At 37.1% G+C, this 17249-nt stretch overlaps 1 protein-coding gene across 3 annotated transcripts in view; it reads right to left on the reverse strand.

The window, feature by feature from the left end:
- LOC142406580 (macrophage mannose receptor 1-like) overlaps positions 1–17249 on the reverse strand; it is a 65623-nt gene that overhangs the window by 2619 nt on the left and 45755 nt on the right. For 2 of the 3 annotated variants that reach the window (XM_075495522.1, XM_075495524.1), the window contains 11 exons: positions 17080–17147; positions 15000–15100; positions 14355–14497; positions 13494–13608; positions 11419–11588; positions 10037–10139; positions 8932–9161; positions 7679–7844; positions 6575–6727; positions 3835–3951; positions 1733–1900 (listed from right to left, as the gene is read on the reverse strand). In XM_075495522.1, coding sequence (XP_075351637.1) covers positions 1733–1900; positions 3835–3951; positions 6575–6727; positions 7679–7844; positions 8932–9161; positions 10037–10139; positions 11419–11588; positions 13494–13608; positions 14355–14497; positions 15000–15100; positions 17080–17147 — 1534 coding nt within the window. The remainder of the gene's footprint in view (positions 1–1732; positions 1901–3834; positions 3952–6574; positions 6728–7678; positions 7845–8931; positions 9162–10036; positions 10140–11418; positions 11589–13493; positions 13609–14354; positions 14498–14999; positions 15101–17079; positions 17148–17249) is intronic. The other variant, XM_075495523.1, reaches the window with a different exon arrangement.

The following is a 17249-nucleotide window of genomic DNA, read 5'->3' on the forward strand; positions in this document are numbered from 1 at the left end:
CTGTTCCTGAAAAGTGAGAGTGAGATGCCATGAACATAATATACCTAGTCACTATTTGTAGCACAGTCCACTAGCACCTGTTGAACTGCTGAGCAGCTCTTTAGAGTGCCTCCTTACTTAAGAAATAAAGTTAGATTATTTATGGAGTAGACCCACTACAGAATTTCAAATTACTAAGGTAAAAATTACCTCAAAAAAAATGGAACAGAAAATAGCATCTATTTTACAGAAAGACTTCAGTCACAGGTTTGCATCTGCAGCCTCTTCAGAAAACAGCAAACAACGAGCCATAGCAAGTGCAACTAAGTAAAATCATGCTTCTAAAACCCCATTTATTAGCCCATAGCTATTTAATACATTTTTTCAATTCTGCAAATGGAGCATTATCACAGCTTTGCAAAACTGTGCTGAGCCAAGCTACATTTCTATGACAGTGTAGGATTCAATTGTGTCCTGTTCCTGAGTGAGCAACTACATCATCCTTGCATTGACACTAGCATTTGGCTGACTCCGTGGCATTCCAGCTCAGGAGGCTAGACTGGCTGAAGCTAATCCTAAAAAAAAATAACTAGCTTTCATCTGTTTCAGTTTCTTGAAATGTCTCACTATCAAAACAGGTGAATGCCAGTACCAGCACAAACAGATGAGTTGAATAGTCAAAAAGGAAAGGTGGCCATTGATTTTAACACTTGTTACCTACATCTATGACTATTCTGGATAGAGAATGAAAATAAAGTGCCTTTTTGTTTGTCAATCACAATGTAAAAAGACAGGTAAGTAGACTCTGAATGGATGGTTATATCTGACAGTTCTGCAGTATTTTCTGTAGAAGATACAGTCATCATTACAAGCATCTGAGTAAGTAAGAATAATTTTGCATGAGAGCAAATTTATGGAAAGGATAGCAGAATTTCTCTCATTTCCAGTCTTGTAGAGGAAGTGGGCATATTTCAGCTACTACACGCATTTCACTCTTCTCAGTAAACATTAGTAAGAGATTTTGGTATTGCAATACATGCTGGAAGACTGCAATACATGCTGAAAGAAATTATTAGGATGACTTTTAGGAACACATATGCACTAGATGTCCTTACTGTCACATTTGTACATCCGGTTATTTCAGGACTCTTCCAGTTTAGCACATTCAGACTATACTATTTGCTTTGCTTTTCATTCATTCATCTTCTCAAAACAGGAGAACACAGAGACAAAACGTTCATTAATTCACAACTCATAAATACTCAATTCACAGAAACTACTGTGAACTACAATTCACCCTACTTCATGCTCAGAAAATGCACGCACATGAGACTTCCAGAGGGAAATAAGCAAAGGGTATTCCTCCAGGCTGAGCAGAGGGGGTACCCTAAGGAACATATTTTCAAATAGATGAGACAAATTTGTGTGTGCAAATCACAGTACTAAGTGTGATTCCTCAACAATTATTGATACAGAACAGGCAAACTTGTTAAGTATATACAGTAGGTACAATTAAGACAGGAACACAATCTTTTTAAAACAATTCTGAAGGGACTTGAGCACTGGTCAGCACTTCTGCTTTCTGACAAGAGTTATTCTTTCTTTTTGTTGGCATGCAAATGTGCATCCCTTGGCACTTATAAAATCTCAAAATACCCAGCTAAAATGCACTGTGTGTAATGGCCATCTACTAATACTAGCATACAAGATGCATACTCCATATATAAAACAAATTCATAAATGTAGCACTTACTTTTTGGCTTTTTACAAACATAGCCTTTGTAGGAAGAGCAATAGATATTATTCCAGTACCCAGAGTTTGCGTACATTTCAACGCAGTGCTCATTTTGTTGAGGGGAAGGTTCTCCTACATTCCAGTTGACAAAATTCACTGCAGTGTTGTCTAGCCACAGCCATTCTCCTAATTGGAAAAACATTGAATATGGAAAAACAAGACAGTATTCACTTCCATCTTGACACCTGCTCCACATTTATTGCCCTCCTGAAAAATCTACTTGTGGCCACACTCAGAGACAGGCCACTAGACTATTTAGATTTTTGGTCTGACACATCATGTTGCCCTTAAGCTTTTATGAAAATGATACATCAATTTTTGGAAAATGGCAGGCCAATCTGGCTTATGATGTTACAAAGGCAAGAAAGTTTAAAGAAGTATCTCCCACAATTTATTTCAGTGGTGCATTGTCAATTATTTATTCAGTTTACAGAAATTGGTGATGTCAAAAGATAATTTATCTTCAACAGAATGCCCTTTATTTCAGTAATTTGTAAGGAGGTTTTGTTTTTTCAGCCCCCACTGAAGTCTTTCTGATTGCAGTTTTCTTCCATTTGTTTTTCAGTTTCTGCTCCTTCCCACTGACTTTACACACACGATTTTCCTTTTTACAGATCTGCTTCAAAAATCTTGTGATCACTGTTGTTCAACTATGCTGGGACTTTCGGTCTCTTCCTTCCTGTTCCTTTTTTTCTTTCTTTCTTTTAATAGTGTTATTTATTTAGAATAAATGTGCCCCTTGTGACTTTTAAGTTGTACTCAAACAAACAAATTCTTAAGACTCAGCATGAAAGCTATGTTTTGTTTTCTTAAAAGATTCTTCATATTTTGCCCTTTTTTTTTTTTTTTAAATACCTGCCACCCTTTGTGTCAGGGCATGGCATCTGCATATAAACGCTTTTCCAAAGATATGAAATTTAGTTATGCAGTTATGCCGAAATCACTGTAATCACTATCTAGTAATACAATGACATGTACTTGCTGAAGCAGGTCTTGTGTTTATGATCACTGTAAGAACTGTATTGTTCTGCACTTGCTCTAGAACCACTTTAGAAAATATTTCATGTATCAGTTAACTGCATGAGTAAAACTTAGCTTTTCTTTATGTGTTATGCTTATAAATCATTACTCTCTTCAAATTCTTTCCTCCTCTACTGAAAATTTTCCCTTTTCCTGGCTAAGATTCAAGTAATGTAATTGAATACTTGTTTTCTCCCCAGCTGGTTTGTCATTGAAGTGGTTGAGCAAGCAGTTGTAAAAAAAACCCTCCAAAACTCAAGAAAGCCCCACCCCAAGTCACCTGAACCATTCTGCAGTCCTGCCTCTGACATTGTTATACTGGAGCTTTTAGTCTGAACAGCACAAGACTGAAGTAACTTTCAGGTCTATCATAAAGACAGAAATGTCTATTTAATTAAATACTAACTATATTAATGAAAAAGCAATAATCAGCAAATTTAAGATTTAATTAAAGCAGCCCATTGCCTGTTGTCTCTTATCTTACCTTCCTTACAGTGAGGCAGAAAATAGAAAAACTTGTGATACACAATTCCAAAGACACAAACAATTCCAGCTTCAAAGTGAAGCTGTTCTAAGGGCCAGCTGTAACTAAAGATGGGTGACTGGTCGTTCCAGGATGGTGATTCTAAAGACTAGAGGTGATGTTAGCCACATTATTCTCTAGCTCAAAAATTGGAGTATGTCAGTGACAAGCGTATCAACCCAGGGCCTCTCCACATTTGAGAAGAACCATTTGACTTTGGCTCAACTCCCAACACAGTTCTGTCTGTACTCCGCCATATGCACCTTGCGCCTTACTTTGTTGTGAATTACTTTTCTTGTTGTAAGATGAACTTTCTGTGCCTGGTCTTTCTGTTACATATTACTAGTTATTACTTGATTACAACTGACCAGCTTCCCCTATGATGATAATATATTACCTTTTCTAATTTCACTTTTTATGTGTTACAGAAGTATAATGTGAAATTTTCAGCACCCATGTCAAGCAGCTTCCGACAATTATTCACCAAACAAAGGGATGTCAAAAGTAAAGAAATTACCATCTACATTTCTGTACATTCCTGTCCAAAAAGTTGATGTTTTCCCTTCAAGTGGTTCAATGGTGTATGCCAGAAAGCTGGCTTCAGCTGAGTCTTCAACCGATACCAAAGAGGCACCTGAAGACCCAGAGGAAAAAAAAAAATCTCTTAGAGACATAATTTTCACAGTGGAAAGCATTCTTATTGTCCTGTCAAATGTCAGTCTTATTTTTGCCACTGATTATCTGTGCCAAATTCCAAACGGAGTTTGAAGTTCAAAACAGAAACTAACTTTGGATAATATCTTATGAAGGACTCTGGCATTGTTGCTGATGTATTTCTTATCATTTCCATGACATTGCACTAGCATTTTGTTTGTTTCCTAATCCACTGGGAAATAGCAACATAACTGAACAACAACTCTAGGCAAAATACAACAGGCCAATATGGTATCAAGCATAAATTTCTACTGATGTGGTACTATTAAAAAAAAAAAAAACCACCAAAAAAGACAAAACACTCTAAACAAAATTAAAAGTTTTTAGTAAAAAGTATGTTTAACTTCAGTCTGTACACCATATAACTTTGCATATTAATGATTAAATGTTTTCTGAGCCTTTGTATAGCTCATGTATAGCACAGGCTTTCCTGACTTTCTGAAGCACAGTTCTTAATGTAATTCTTTAACCAGGTCTTGTTTATTTTCCTACTTTCTCTTTGTAGCCAACAGAGAAAGAGGGATCGTCTTGGTCATCTGTTGCCTCATTAGTGTAGTACCCTGTTAGTCATCACATACACTAGGCATTCTGCCATAGTGATTCATTCTGTATGATGCTCTAGCAAAGTCAAGTCACAGCATGGAGCCAGCAGACAGAAGAAGCTACACGACTTTGTACGGAGTGGCATTAAACACTGGAGAAAGTGCACCTTCAGTTCTCTTTTTAGTGTGGGGCTGGAATCCAGTCCATAGGTATGGAGCAATAGCTGTTTGGCACTTGACTGTTTTGATTTGGCTGTTGAATTTTTGAAGGTATTTTTTCTCAGGTAAGGAAGGCACAGTTACAGAGAATGAAAATATAAAATTCATTTGAATCACTGCTGAGCTACTGATAAATTCTACTATGGGTTAGAATTCTACTATGGGTAAGATATGATTGGAAAATTTCCAACTGCAAACAAAACCCAGAGTGCAAGCAGGGACAGCAGAATATAAGGGAACATGGAACTTTCCTCTTTTTTCACTGTAGTCTTTATGTTTTTCTAATTGTTTCTCTTTTGCTGAATGGTATCAGATGTTTGGTTACTGTTAGGTTTTGTGATAAAAAGCTTCACTGCACATCCACAAGGGAGCACAGAGAGACAATGGCAGATGGGGGACCCCTTCCCTGGCTACTCCCAGGCCCATCACAGGAGCCATCAGCCCGTCAAAAGCCAATCTCCACAAGCCCAGAGGAGCAAAGAGGCACAATGGCAGGGGAAGAACCCAAATTATGGACTCAGAGGATGGGACATCCTGCTCAGGCCCCTCCTAGGGCTGTCACAGGACAGCCTCAGCCCTAGTGTGCAGGAGTGAAACCCATCAAGACAAGTCAACATCAGAGTATCTTTCAGACTGAGGGGAGTTACCTACGAGTATGGGACACACGATGGGATAGAGAAGAGCATTTCAAGATTGCACAAGACTTATTATGAGATGTTCAGGGGAGGAACCAAAGGCAGGGAAAGGAATGGACCTAGATTTGGGAAGAACAAGCATGGGAAAACAGAGGGATAAGGGGATAAAAAGACTGGTCATGTGTAAACAGTTTGCTGGCCAGTATGGTTGTCTGGCCACGCCCTGTGCCTGATCTGGGCAGACAGTCCTATCTTCTTATTAAACTGTATTTCTAACTGTTTTCATGGGTCAAAGACTCCACTCTGTATGCGTGTGCATGGGGGTTTAAGTACCAGCAACTGGAGTGGGACCATAAGTCAGAGACCCTTGTGTCCACTCCAGCAACTGGAGCAAGTGCAGGTACACAAGTGAGTGTGTGTTCACTAGGGAATATCAAGTCAGCCTAGCCAGCAAGCAGGTGAGCCAGGTGCGTGTGTGCATCACCAAGGGTTGAGACCACAAGCTGAGCTGGCTATCGGAGTGGAACTCATTCAGTTCCACTGACAGCATGAACTCTCTGCATACTTTAATGGGAGGTTAGACACCTAAGTTGCATTGCCACCAATGCTATAGATACCAATGCTATAGACATATGAAGTCTGGCATAATAAATCTTACATCACTTTGCCAGAGAAGGAAGTTGCAAGAATGAAACAACACAACAACCCTAATTTACTAATATATTATCCAGCCTAGAGAGCTATAACTTTCATTCCAGTGGCATAAAACTGCAATAATCAAGGGGCAAATTAGATCCGGAATACAAAAGATATAAAATGCCATTAAAATAAGATTTAGCAACTGCTGTGATGAGGCTGACTACCTCCTAGCAGGGTCAAAGGACAAAGTTTCCATTTTTGTGATCTCCACGCCAGGCCACACAGCTCCTCTAATGCCTGGTCCCACACACATGAAAGATGGTGTGTGCCACTGGTAGACAGCTATTTTCCATCTCCTCCCAAATTAAGGCAATAGTTGGATGCAACTGCCTTGTCCAACGCTTGGACAATCCTTGAAATCACAAAAATACATAGCACATGTTCAGCTTTCCACAGAGAGGAAAAACAAGTCAGAAAGATGTGCTCTTTGATTAAGGAGGATGCTTACCTAGTCGAAGACATTCTAAAGATGCCTGGGCCCAGTTTCTTGTAGATGAAGATTCAATATAGTAGCAATGACCTCGGAAAGGGATCCAAGACTTGTGTCCTTCTGATTCAGGGCACTTTCCTGGAAGCTGAGGGGGCTCCGTGGGAGCTTGAACTGTTTAAAAAAAAAGTTAAAAAAAAAAAAAGGGCACAAAATTTAAAGAAACAGCTTCTTATACATTCTTTTATCATTAATAGATTCTTGTAACCTATGTTGGAATGTTGGAAAACTCACTCATGTCTTTAAAAAAATGTAATCTTAGTACCCAATACTGCTTACTAAAACACAATAATGGGAAAAAGTCCTAAATCTATGAACAAAAAGTACTGCAACTGTAGTCTCAAGAAATCTAATTTAGCAAAGAATCCAAGCATACTTTTATGCTTTAAACACATTCTTAAGTTCAGCTCAACTCTTTACTCACAAACATATTTTCACACCTGACTGCTTTCCTGAATTAGGGTCCATATGAACTTGGTCATACAGGTTGTGACCTAATATCATGGAATGCAGAAGGCATTATCAGATGATAGTAACAGGAGTTTCAGGTCAAAAGCATAAGAGAAGGCAGCCTGAAGAAGTATCCTTTCTATACCACCTGTAGTTTGTTATTCAGTTATAAAAGGAAAACCCAGAAAGCTGTTACAAATAAACATTCCTTGTGACACCTTATGGCTTGGTCATTCAGCTCTTCCTCCTTCAACACCATACCCATGTGATTACTACCTAACATTCATTACCTTTTGATTTTTGAAGTTTTTGGTCTTGCATGTTTACTCAGTGTCAGAATAAACAGCAGAGTAACACGAGTCTAAGCTTTGCAAAATATATCTAACATTATTAATGTAAAGTGATGGTTATTCACAGTCACACTAGCTCTTTCTTAATATGTGTGGGCCTTCATTTTGAAGCAGCCCCATTCAACCCAAGTAAATTTTAATTATTTCATCCATTTAGTTCTTGAAATAAAAAGCAACATCTAAGTATGTATCAGCAGACCACACAGCACAATGAACTCTAAAGAGATAATCACTGTAATTACAATAGTTAGATTCAAGTTCTTACCATCAGGTTTTTTGCAAACAGAGAAGTAACTTTCATTGCAGGATCCTGTCTTCCAGGCTCCAGCGATGTCTAGATAGACACAGCCTATTTTCTGCTTTGGCTCCCCTTCAGCCCATTTAGTATACTTCATTCTCCAGTTATCAATCCATTCATAACGCCCATTGGTCTAAGAACGAAACAAATCAACAGGAATGATTAAACTTTAAACATTAACCATTCCTTCATCAGTCAAATGTCTGTCTATGCAGAACCTTGTGCTAGAAGTTTTCGTTTTAGAAACCAAAACCAAATACAAATGGCTGAAACTTTTACATTTATGTTGTGACAAGCAGCTATTCATTGAGAAATACAGCAGCACAACAAATGCTTTTCAGCAAAAGGAAATTCAGAGTAAGTGACATTGAATTAACTTTGAATTTAACAAAACTTAATTTGAGATTAATAAAAATTTCATTTAACATAATTTGTAGGAGTGAAGGTCTAATGACTAATGTTTGTACTATCTGTTTCCCCCAAAATTTCAAGAAATGTAGATTACTTTAACTTAAAGTATATTTAAAAACTTAATCATTTCCCACCAAAACTGGTGAATTCAGTGAATCATCCTGTTGATTAGGTTAGGGGAATCTTTTGGGTTTTAGGACATGCTGTGTTATGTTCACTCATTTGTATTTCTTTCATGTGCTCAGCCAAATGGAGTGAATGTGGGACAAGTATCTGTGCCAAGAAGAAAGGATGGTGTATTTTAATATCCAGAAAGTATCAAAATATCAAAGAACTGGGAGAAGGGAGACAAATAAAATTAAATTAAATAACCAATTAATTATTTGGCTAACTATCCTGAAAAATGTTGAAAGAGTCATAGCAACAGAACCTTATGCTATTTCTGAAAATTAGGTATTGTTATTTAGAATAAATGCTTTCCATTGTACATCTTAAGATATGTGGATTTTATCTCAAATACACCATATATACAAAGAGATATTTCAAGATGCTAGCCTAAAATGTCTTGTTTGGAAGTGCACAGAGTGTAATATCACAGAAAAAGTGTGAAAAACATGTGTAATATATACAATTTAATCCGAGTAATAGAAGAGGATGGATTCCTATCTGTAAATCTGACAGCACATAAAAATATTTAGGACCAAGATATAAACTAATAAGCTAAAGTAAAGAGAGATAATAAGACTTTTCAGTCCCTGATTTGTCCATAAGAGAAACAGCATCATGTTCGATTAGACTGATGTTCTTACCACATTACTGTTAAGACCAATCCACATAGGCACCCCATACTTTAATATCTTTAGCCACAGGAACGAATGACTGTAGGGGTCTAAGATGCTGGAAAGGTCAAACTGATCACGTTTGCAGTTTTTTCGTGCATCCTCCCATTTCATTCTGGTATGGATGAACAAATAACTACTGTTACCATAACGGATAATGCTGGATGGGGATGAACTTGTAGAAGGCAGAAACTCAGCATCTGTAAAATAAAGGATGAAAAAAGACTTATATACTTGTTCAAAAGGGGATTAGGATTTCACTGTGGTTGCAAATAGAATTAAACAAAAATCCTTTTTTCTTGATTTCATATTCCCTGACTTTTGATCAGCATGGGTTAGATGCATTATTCTTTAAGCCAGCATCAGTAGTAAAAATCAATTACAAAGCTGTAGAAAGGAAAAGAGCTGCTTAAAGCAACCTGTGACAAGGAGTAAAGGAGCATTCTGTATAATCCTCCAGAATAGTATTACTGAAATGAATTAGGATTAAATTAGGTCACAATTTCTTTAATGAAATTTTTTTTCAGCAAAATAAATGCTTTGCAGAGACTGTGTTGTTTTCCAGGGATTTTTTTTGCCAGAGAACAGGAAAACTCCACAACAGACCAGTCCTTAAAAATCAATCAGATATTTAAATCCAGGTTTTCACTGCTTTTTAATTTCCTTTTTGGAGGTAAATTAGCTCAAGTTCGATGCGGGTGAGTTACAGTTGCACTCAGACAGTTCATGCTACATGTACAAGCCAATATTTTCCAGAACATGTTTTGAAAGCCAGTTTGTTCAGAAAATGACAGACAAAATCATGGAACAAATATCATGTCAAGGGTCATACTAAACACAAAGATGCAGATACAAACTCCATCTCAGGAAGGTAGCAACATGGCAGTTACTGGGAAGGGTCAGCTGAGAGTAGTGACTCTAACTGGACCTCTGACTCATATGACCCTTGTGTTCCTGCCTGAAAAACAATTTGTGGATTTATCTTTATTGGAAGTGAAATGATGTTGAAATCCACACATCCAAGCAATTCCCTGAAAAACCATAAGCTTTGTGTTTTAACTAAAAAGACAAGTACCTGCATTAATTTGGCATATATATCCTCTGTTGTTATCACAACTCTCATCAGCCCACTTCCCTGCTTCCTTAACAGGATTGTTTCTCATGACAACACAATCAGCCTTGAGGCAAAAAGAAATAAAATCAGTTACAAACAGCTAGAAGAAGCAAATATGAAACTGTCATCCCTCTTTTATATCTTCAGACACAAGTAATGCTGTAGTTTTACTCTCATATCCTTGTAACATTTAACAGTATAAGTTGTATGATGTGGAGGTTCTGTTCCTCTTGCACTTCACAAATTTCTTAATGTTGCTCTCTCTTGTGCAACATTGGGGTGGACAAGCAGACCAGAGAAATTACGGTATTCTTATATCTCCAGGCATACAGCGTGGAGAGAAGGAAAGCCAAGAACAATTTGAAGAGAAGTGAAATCAACTATTGTAGAAAAGACAGGTTAACTTTGCCCCAGAAAAAAACCTGGACTGTCAATGGGCAATGCAACATTTCTGACATATCAATCTCTTCAAATTTATTGTTGCAAGCTGTAATACTACACACAGCAAAATTAGAACTGCTCCTGCCCAAAGGCAGCCATTGATCTGTCAGTACCACCCTTACAGTCACATTTCAGCTTCTCTGACATGGACACGATAGCTAGAACCTATGTTAGCACATATTAACAGTGATGAATGCAAAAGGCTGCATGTGTGCAAATGGTTTTGTGCAATGAAGCATCCATATTTATTTTATTCTATTTACTTCTTTGGTTTTGCTGTCCAGGAGGAGATGCACAGAGAAACACTTCAATTGTGAGTGAAATGCATTAAGATTTAAATCTTTCAAACTGAACAGTTGCATAGTATTTTGTATTAAGTGGCTTTCTTTTTATAGAAGCATGTCCTTTCTGCAAATGTGACTGACAGAATTTGCTTCTATGTAAGACATGGCTGTTTGAGGCGAATGTTTGTAAGTGCTCCTTGCAAGCTACATGCCAACTGAGAAACCTGCTAAATTCAGGCACAACTGCAGTCAGAGGACTAGGAGGATGTGCTCATTCAGTGTGCTCTGGGGCAAATGCCATGAGGCAGGAATCCCACTGTCCTCTTTGCCAGAGCCTATGAAAGAACGTGGGGTGAACACAGAAGCAGCGTAGCCTTCACAGACACAGAAAACTGAAATCTGAAACCAGACTTTGTATGAGCACTCCACAGATCCTGTCACCAGCTAATACAGCAACTGCCCAAGGGCTCAAAACCATTTACTCTGTTTGGATTTATATTTGACATGTATAAAAGTATGAAAGTAATATGTCGAGCAGTAACATGTCTCAAATCCCAACAAATGTGTAAATGCAATCTAAAATCAAATTTCAGTGAGCAATTTGTGATTGCTATTTACCTGGCCATCATATGAGTATAAATCCATATGTCCTGATGGGAAGCCTTTGGCCCAGTTTGTAAAGTAAACTCCTGTTCCGTCTGTCCAGAGGAACCTCAGTTCATGATTTATATCATTTAATCCAATCCATGTATCAGTAACAAAATCTTTCATATGGAAGGTGAGGAAAGCTAGAGTGAAAAAAGGCAAAGACAAAGATGAATACTTTTAATGAAGGACAATTGAAATGTCTAGACTCACTGGGATTGGTGATATTAAATATTTTTTCTGAAATACAGAACAGTTCATCATTGACAACACAAGCAGGTAAGATGAAAAGAAGGTGACTTTGGAGTTTAATGAACAGGGAACCAGATATATAACTGTGGTTTTGGGCAAAATACTTGAGCTAAGTATCTAACCTCGTACTGGGATGAACCCCAAAAGCATGACAGAAATGCTTTTTATAATGTCTCAAGATATTTTTGCATCCTAGTCCCACAATTGACTTAGAAATATACAGCCATGTAGATCACATACTTTTTTGATAATCCCACCAGAGTGGTTACCCCCCAATGGCATCATACAGACAGCACCTTTGAGCACCTACAACTTGTGGATCTGCACAAGTAGTGCTGTTAATAGAACTGCGAGGGTGTTTCTCTTCCTGGAACACCTGGGCAATAGCCTGCGCTGTCTTAGCAGGGAGCAGAATGCACAAGCAACATGCTTAAAATGAGTCTCAACAGAACTACTCATCACAAGCAAATCAGTTACCACAGCTTTGCACAGTCCAGGAAGGTGCTTGTGTGTCTTAGCTAGAGTGGCTAGCTCACGCATAGAGCAGGCTATGTCAGCTGGCATTCATCAACCCACTAATCCACAATACATCAAACATTGTGATAAAATGAACATATCATAGCTTTTTTCAACTGCTACAGTCATTGTTATGAGCTTACTTTTCTCTGCAAACAATAGATGAATTTCTGTCTGCTCTATCAACCGCTCACCTTCCTTTAGTCTTTTATAATGAATGCAACTTACACTTCCAGAAATGAAACCTGTAGATTTCTTTGCCAAATGTTAGCATTGCTGTTCTGCCAGAAAATGTAAGAGGAACTTAAGCCTTTATGCCTACATTGCCAGCAATAACAATAGTTTTGTACTGATAGCTTTATTGCTCATTTCTCTTTTACCTAGAATTCAAGCCCTGTGCATGAACCACCTGAAGCCTGTACTGCAGAAATTATGTTGGATAAGAATTTAACTATGTTTCAAAAGTGAAAGTTTGATTCTTCATCTCTTCACATGTGGAAAACATAAGTAGTACTAAGTTCACGTCAGCAGTCTAAATTTAAACTATTTAATTGCTCAGACTACAGCACAGACTTGTTTTACAATGGTTGATTTTTCAGTATGCCCTTTTGAGTTCACAAACAGTATGTGTTGTGCAACATCTGTTTCTCATCATTGTAGTATAAAACAGTATTTCTAAAAAGAAGGTGTAATTAACATCTATCAAAATCTTCCCCAATTTTTAATTTGAATGTGTGCCCTGTTTATTCAAGCATGAGGTAATTTCCCTCTGCTCATCTCCCCCAGTCAGGAATGCAGCTCTTAGGTTCATTAAAATAAGCTCCTATAGTGAAAAGAATGGTACATCTATGTGGTGAGTTGTGGGTAGGTGTATGACCAGTCAGACCTCTGCCCTAAGCTGCCCAGAGACAGCAAGTTCTGATCTTAAAGGTGTTCTGCTTGAGTTAATAGGAAAGCCATGCAGTGAGTTAATGCCACCAAGTGAAACTACATCATTTGGAATGGAACTTGCTGGGTCCAGCTGGCATCATGTGTAAGCAGAAAAAGCACTACTTTGGCTGCCAGGACAATATACATGTATATGTATTTCTAAGCCAACATTAAAATTTGATAGATTCAGGTGAAGACTTCATTGTAAATTTCCAAAACTTAAATGTTTTGGAACAAAAATCAGACGTGCAATCATTATTCAAATCCTGTCCATATTCACACAATACAACAGCCATCCTGTAAAGATTAAATGTCATCTCATCTAGTTGCTACAAAACTACACACAGTACCTTGCACTTGTTCATTAGGGATAGTGGCCAGGTTTCCTCCTAAGTTCATGCAAGCTGTTCGTGCAGCATGCCAAGTGACACGTTCATCTTCTGTAGATCCAAATATTTTGTAACACTAAAACATGAACAAATTCTCTATATATTATCTTTATTCCAGTATCCCTCACAGATTGAAAACCACTGCTTTAAGCAAAGCAGGATGGAGAAAAGGCAGTAAAATAATGCATTTATCTGAAAAAAACACATTCATCTTAAAATGATCTTTTTGTGCTGGTCCTTGTTCTATTTAAAATTGAAGGTGTCAAGAAAGTGTTTTGCTCAACAAGACACATACTAAATTTGATCTCAAGTCCCTACAAAATAAGCAAACCCTGACTTTTTATAGACAGTCAGCTAACAGTGGTAAGTTATGCATGACTGATATTAGTCTGCCTGTTTACTTATTTGACTCTACAAAGCATACCACGTTTGTAAAGTTAAGGAATACAAAATGTATTCAGTACTGAAAAAGCATTATTTGGTTAAAAAACATCAAGATCAAAGCATCAATACTTCAGGAACTCTGTCTAAACTCTTTAGGAAATGTATATCAAAAGGTTTGAAGAGATGACTAGAGAATGACTTTCGTCAACTGCAACTGAATATGCTCATCTGCCACTTCATTAGAATCATCAAAAAAGCACCTTTGCTGCAAAACAGTGGATGGGCAAACAAAGAAAAGCATGCAGGCATCAACCAGCTCTCTGCAAAGAATAATAATAATATTTTACTTTAATAAGAAGCAATGTTATTAAATAATTCCCTTGTTTTCTATTTAGTGCTTTGCCAAACATCCAACATGTGCTGTATTTGTTATGGTACCTTATTGCGAAAGGAAAGCCAAGTTGGATGACATCCTCTTGGAGTTGAAAATGTTGTTGGAGGAACAGTTGAATTAATGGAACTGTTGTGCCTTTCACATATGTAGGGATTTGGATAACCACAGTTTATATCATTCCAAAATCCTGAATGTAAGATAAATGGGGAAGTGTATGACACCACATCCAGAGCTGGTTAAATGGAAATCAGTTTCACTCATTCTTACACAAAGTGCTTTTAGTTGAAAGATAAGATCAAATCCTCAGAGTCCCTCAGTTTATTATCATTATATATCAGCATCTAGGATAAATATGTCACCTTATACACACTGTAATTACAGAACATTAAAAGCAGTGTAGAACCACGTACTAGAAACATCAATTTTATAGTGGCACATTAGGCCAATTTTAATAAAAAATATTAAAGAGTTGTATAGCAATCACAACCACAGATGTCTATCAGAGCTTCCCCATACCAGGCTTAAAGTAAACACAAAAGCACAAAACTATTAAGTCATGAATATAATACTGTGGTCTATTTTGCAAAAGAACAAAAAAAAGGGGGGAAGGGGTGCCACTCAGAAGAAAAAAAAAGTTGTGACACAAACACATAAATAATGAAATTCAGGAACAAACATACAAAACTCACCTAAATTCTTATACATAACTACACAGTTTTCATCATTATTTGCAAAGTTAGGTTCATGTGGTGCCCATGCCAAATAATTCACTGGAGTGCCATCCATCCAGCTTAAGAAAAACAGTCCAACAAAACACTTCTTTAACATACAAATAGAATTGCTTCTATGTTACAAAAAGTAATTTTGCAATATGTTTAATATAGCCATTCATCGTTTAAGGTGTACAAGGTTTTTTGACCAATTTGTCTCTTTGCTAATTGTACTAAACTTACTCTCTGTGCAAAGACATAGGGTATGTGTTGAAGTTGTCTTTACTCTGCATTTAAGCAATATGCTGACACTTCTGCAACTCATAGGACAATACTCAAAGTCATCATTCAAGCCAGCATGAAAGCCAGACATGACTTCAGCATGAGAGAGCCCAGATGCTCAACATTTCCCCCAAGTCATACATTCCCTGTGCCTATTACAGAGATAAGAGATTATATTCGTAACACTGGTAAAATGCTTGATCTTTCCCCCATGCAGAGGAAAAGGGCATGACAAACCACCTACAAGGAAATTCCTGTGACAATGTGCCTTACCATAAGGTAAAATACAAACATCAAAAAAGTTGTACATCCATGTAGATTAAACAATAAAGAACAAAATCATAACCAGGCAACCGAACACTTATCAGGAGACATATTCCTATTGGACTGCAAGTGACAGAGGTGCCTAGCTTTGCCCTTCAGGCACATAACACAAGGTACTTCACTTAGAAGTATATTCACCTTAGAGTCCCTACAAACGGAATGGCCTAGACACCTCATTTTCAGAGGGTGATCTGGCCCACCTAACATCCTAATTATCCTCTGGAGGGTCTTCATTGTCACTGTGGACTATAAGGAGAACAAAGGACTACTAGGTATCTATCCGGGCACTTCAAGACGCAGATTGAACTGTATCCAGGCCTAAATTAGCATCACAGGTAAAAATCAATATGGTGCTGCATACTGACATTCAGAAAAGCTTGCAGAAAACCTGCTTATCCTCACAGTGTGCCTGAAGTTATATAATGGCAATAGCTATCTTTGTTCTACAAAAAGAAAATACGTTGCATTTTTCCTTTTATTACAGTCTTTTCCCAACAGTTAAGGAGGGGGGAAAACAATGTTTTTACCTACCAAAAATCTTATATATTTTGAGTTGGGGCATCTATTTATATTTTCAATATAAATCATGGAATGAAGGAAACTAGAATTCCTGAATAAAAATTCAAAATACATTATCTGCAGTGTAATTTTTCTGCTAGCTTTGGGTGAATTCTATTTAGGAAACATGCAGTATTTCTCCTGGATAATCTGGAGCTAAATTAATATGGAATTAAACCACTTGAGAATACAACCATGTTTAAATTAAGACTCAAACCTAGGTATGTCCTTTGAAAATCCATGCCCTATTGAGTTAACTTGTTTGGTCCCACAGACTACAAAATCTTAAACAGTAAAGCAGAACTTTCCAAATCTAATAGACCTGATGTAAACTTATAAAAACAAAGTTAATGCTTTTATATTGTTAATAAGTCAAATCTTAGGGTTTATGGATCTACTCTAGCTTCCAGTGGTGTCAAGGAGAAATTCCATTTACTTGAAAAGGAGTTGGTCTTCTATGAAGAAAAAATGTCACCAGTATCAACAGGAAATACTTTTTAAAAATTCCTTATATTAGCTATGTTTTATTGGAGTATGGACAAGGCAGACAACAGCTGAGAGCAAAATTCAGATTGAGCTTTTTTCCTGCTATAATCAAATACAGAATAACAGTGGTATTAGTAGGGTGAGAATGCCTAACAACAGAAATGGGATTAAAAAAAAAGTGTATTAAATATAATGGTACATTGTGGTGTATTTACTACAGAATACATTTTTACAACCTTCCTAATCAAAAAACACTAAGTATGAAAGTCCTACAGAATTCAGAGGAAAAACATTCTCATTTGCTTTGACAGGCCATAATTTCATTCAAGCCCTTCATTACTTTTGCTCGGTTCAGTAGATTTCTTTATTTTAAAGAACAATGCAAGCTTGATGGTTCTAGCTGGCCTACCTTGTCCGTTGGTCAACACTCAGCTGTAAACCAATGAAATATGAATCCTCTCTGCCATTTTTCAAGATCTAGAATGTAAAGATTAAAATTGTATAAATGTCCTCTTTTTATCCTAGAAATCTATTATGTTAATAATGAGTAATATATGTTTGACTGACAGAGGATATGAA

The sequence above is a fragment of the Mycteria americana genome, chromosome 2 (genome assembly GCF_035582795.1).
Source record: "Mycteria americana isolate JAX WOST 10 ecotype Jacksonville Zoo and Gardens chromosome 2, USCA_MyAme_1.0, whole genome shotgun sequence".
Lineage (NCBI taxonomy): Eukaryota > Metazoa > Chordata > Aves > Ciconiiformes > Ciconiidae > Mycteria > Mycteria americana.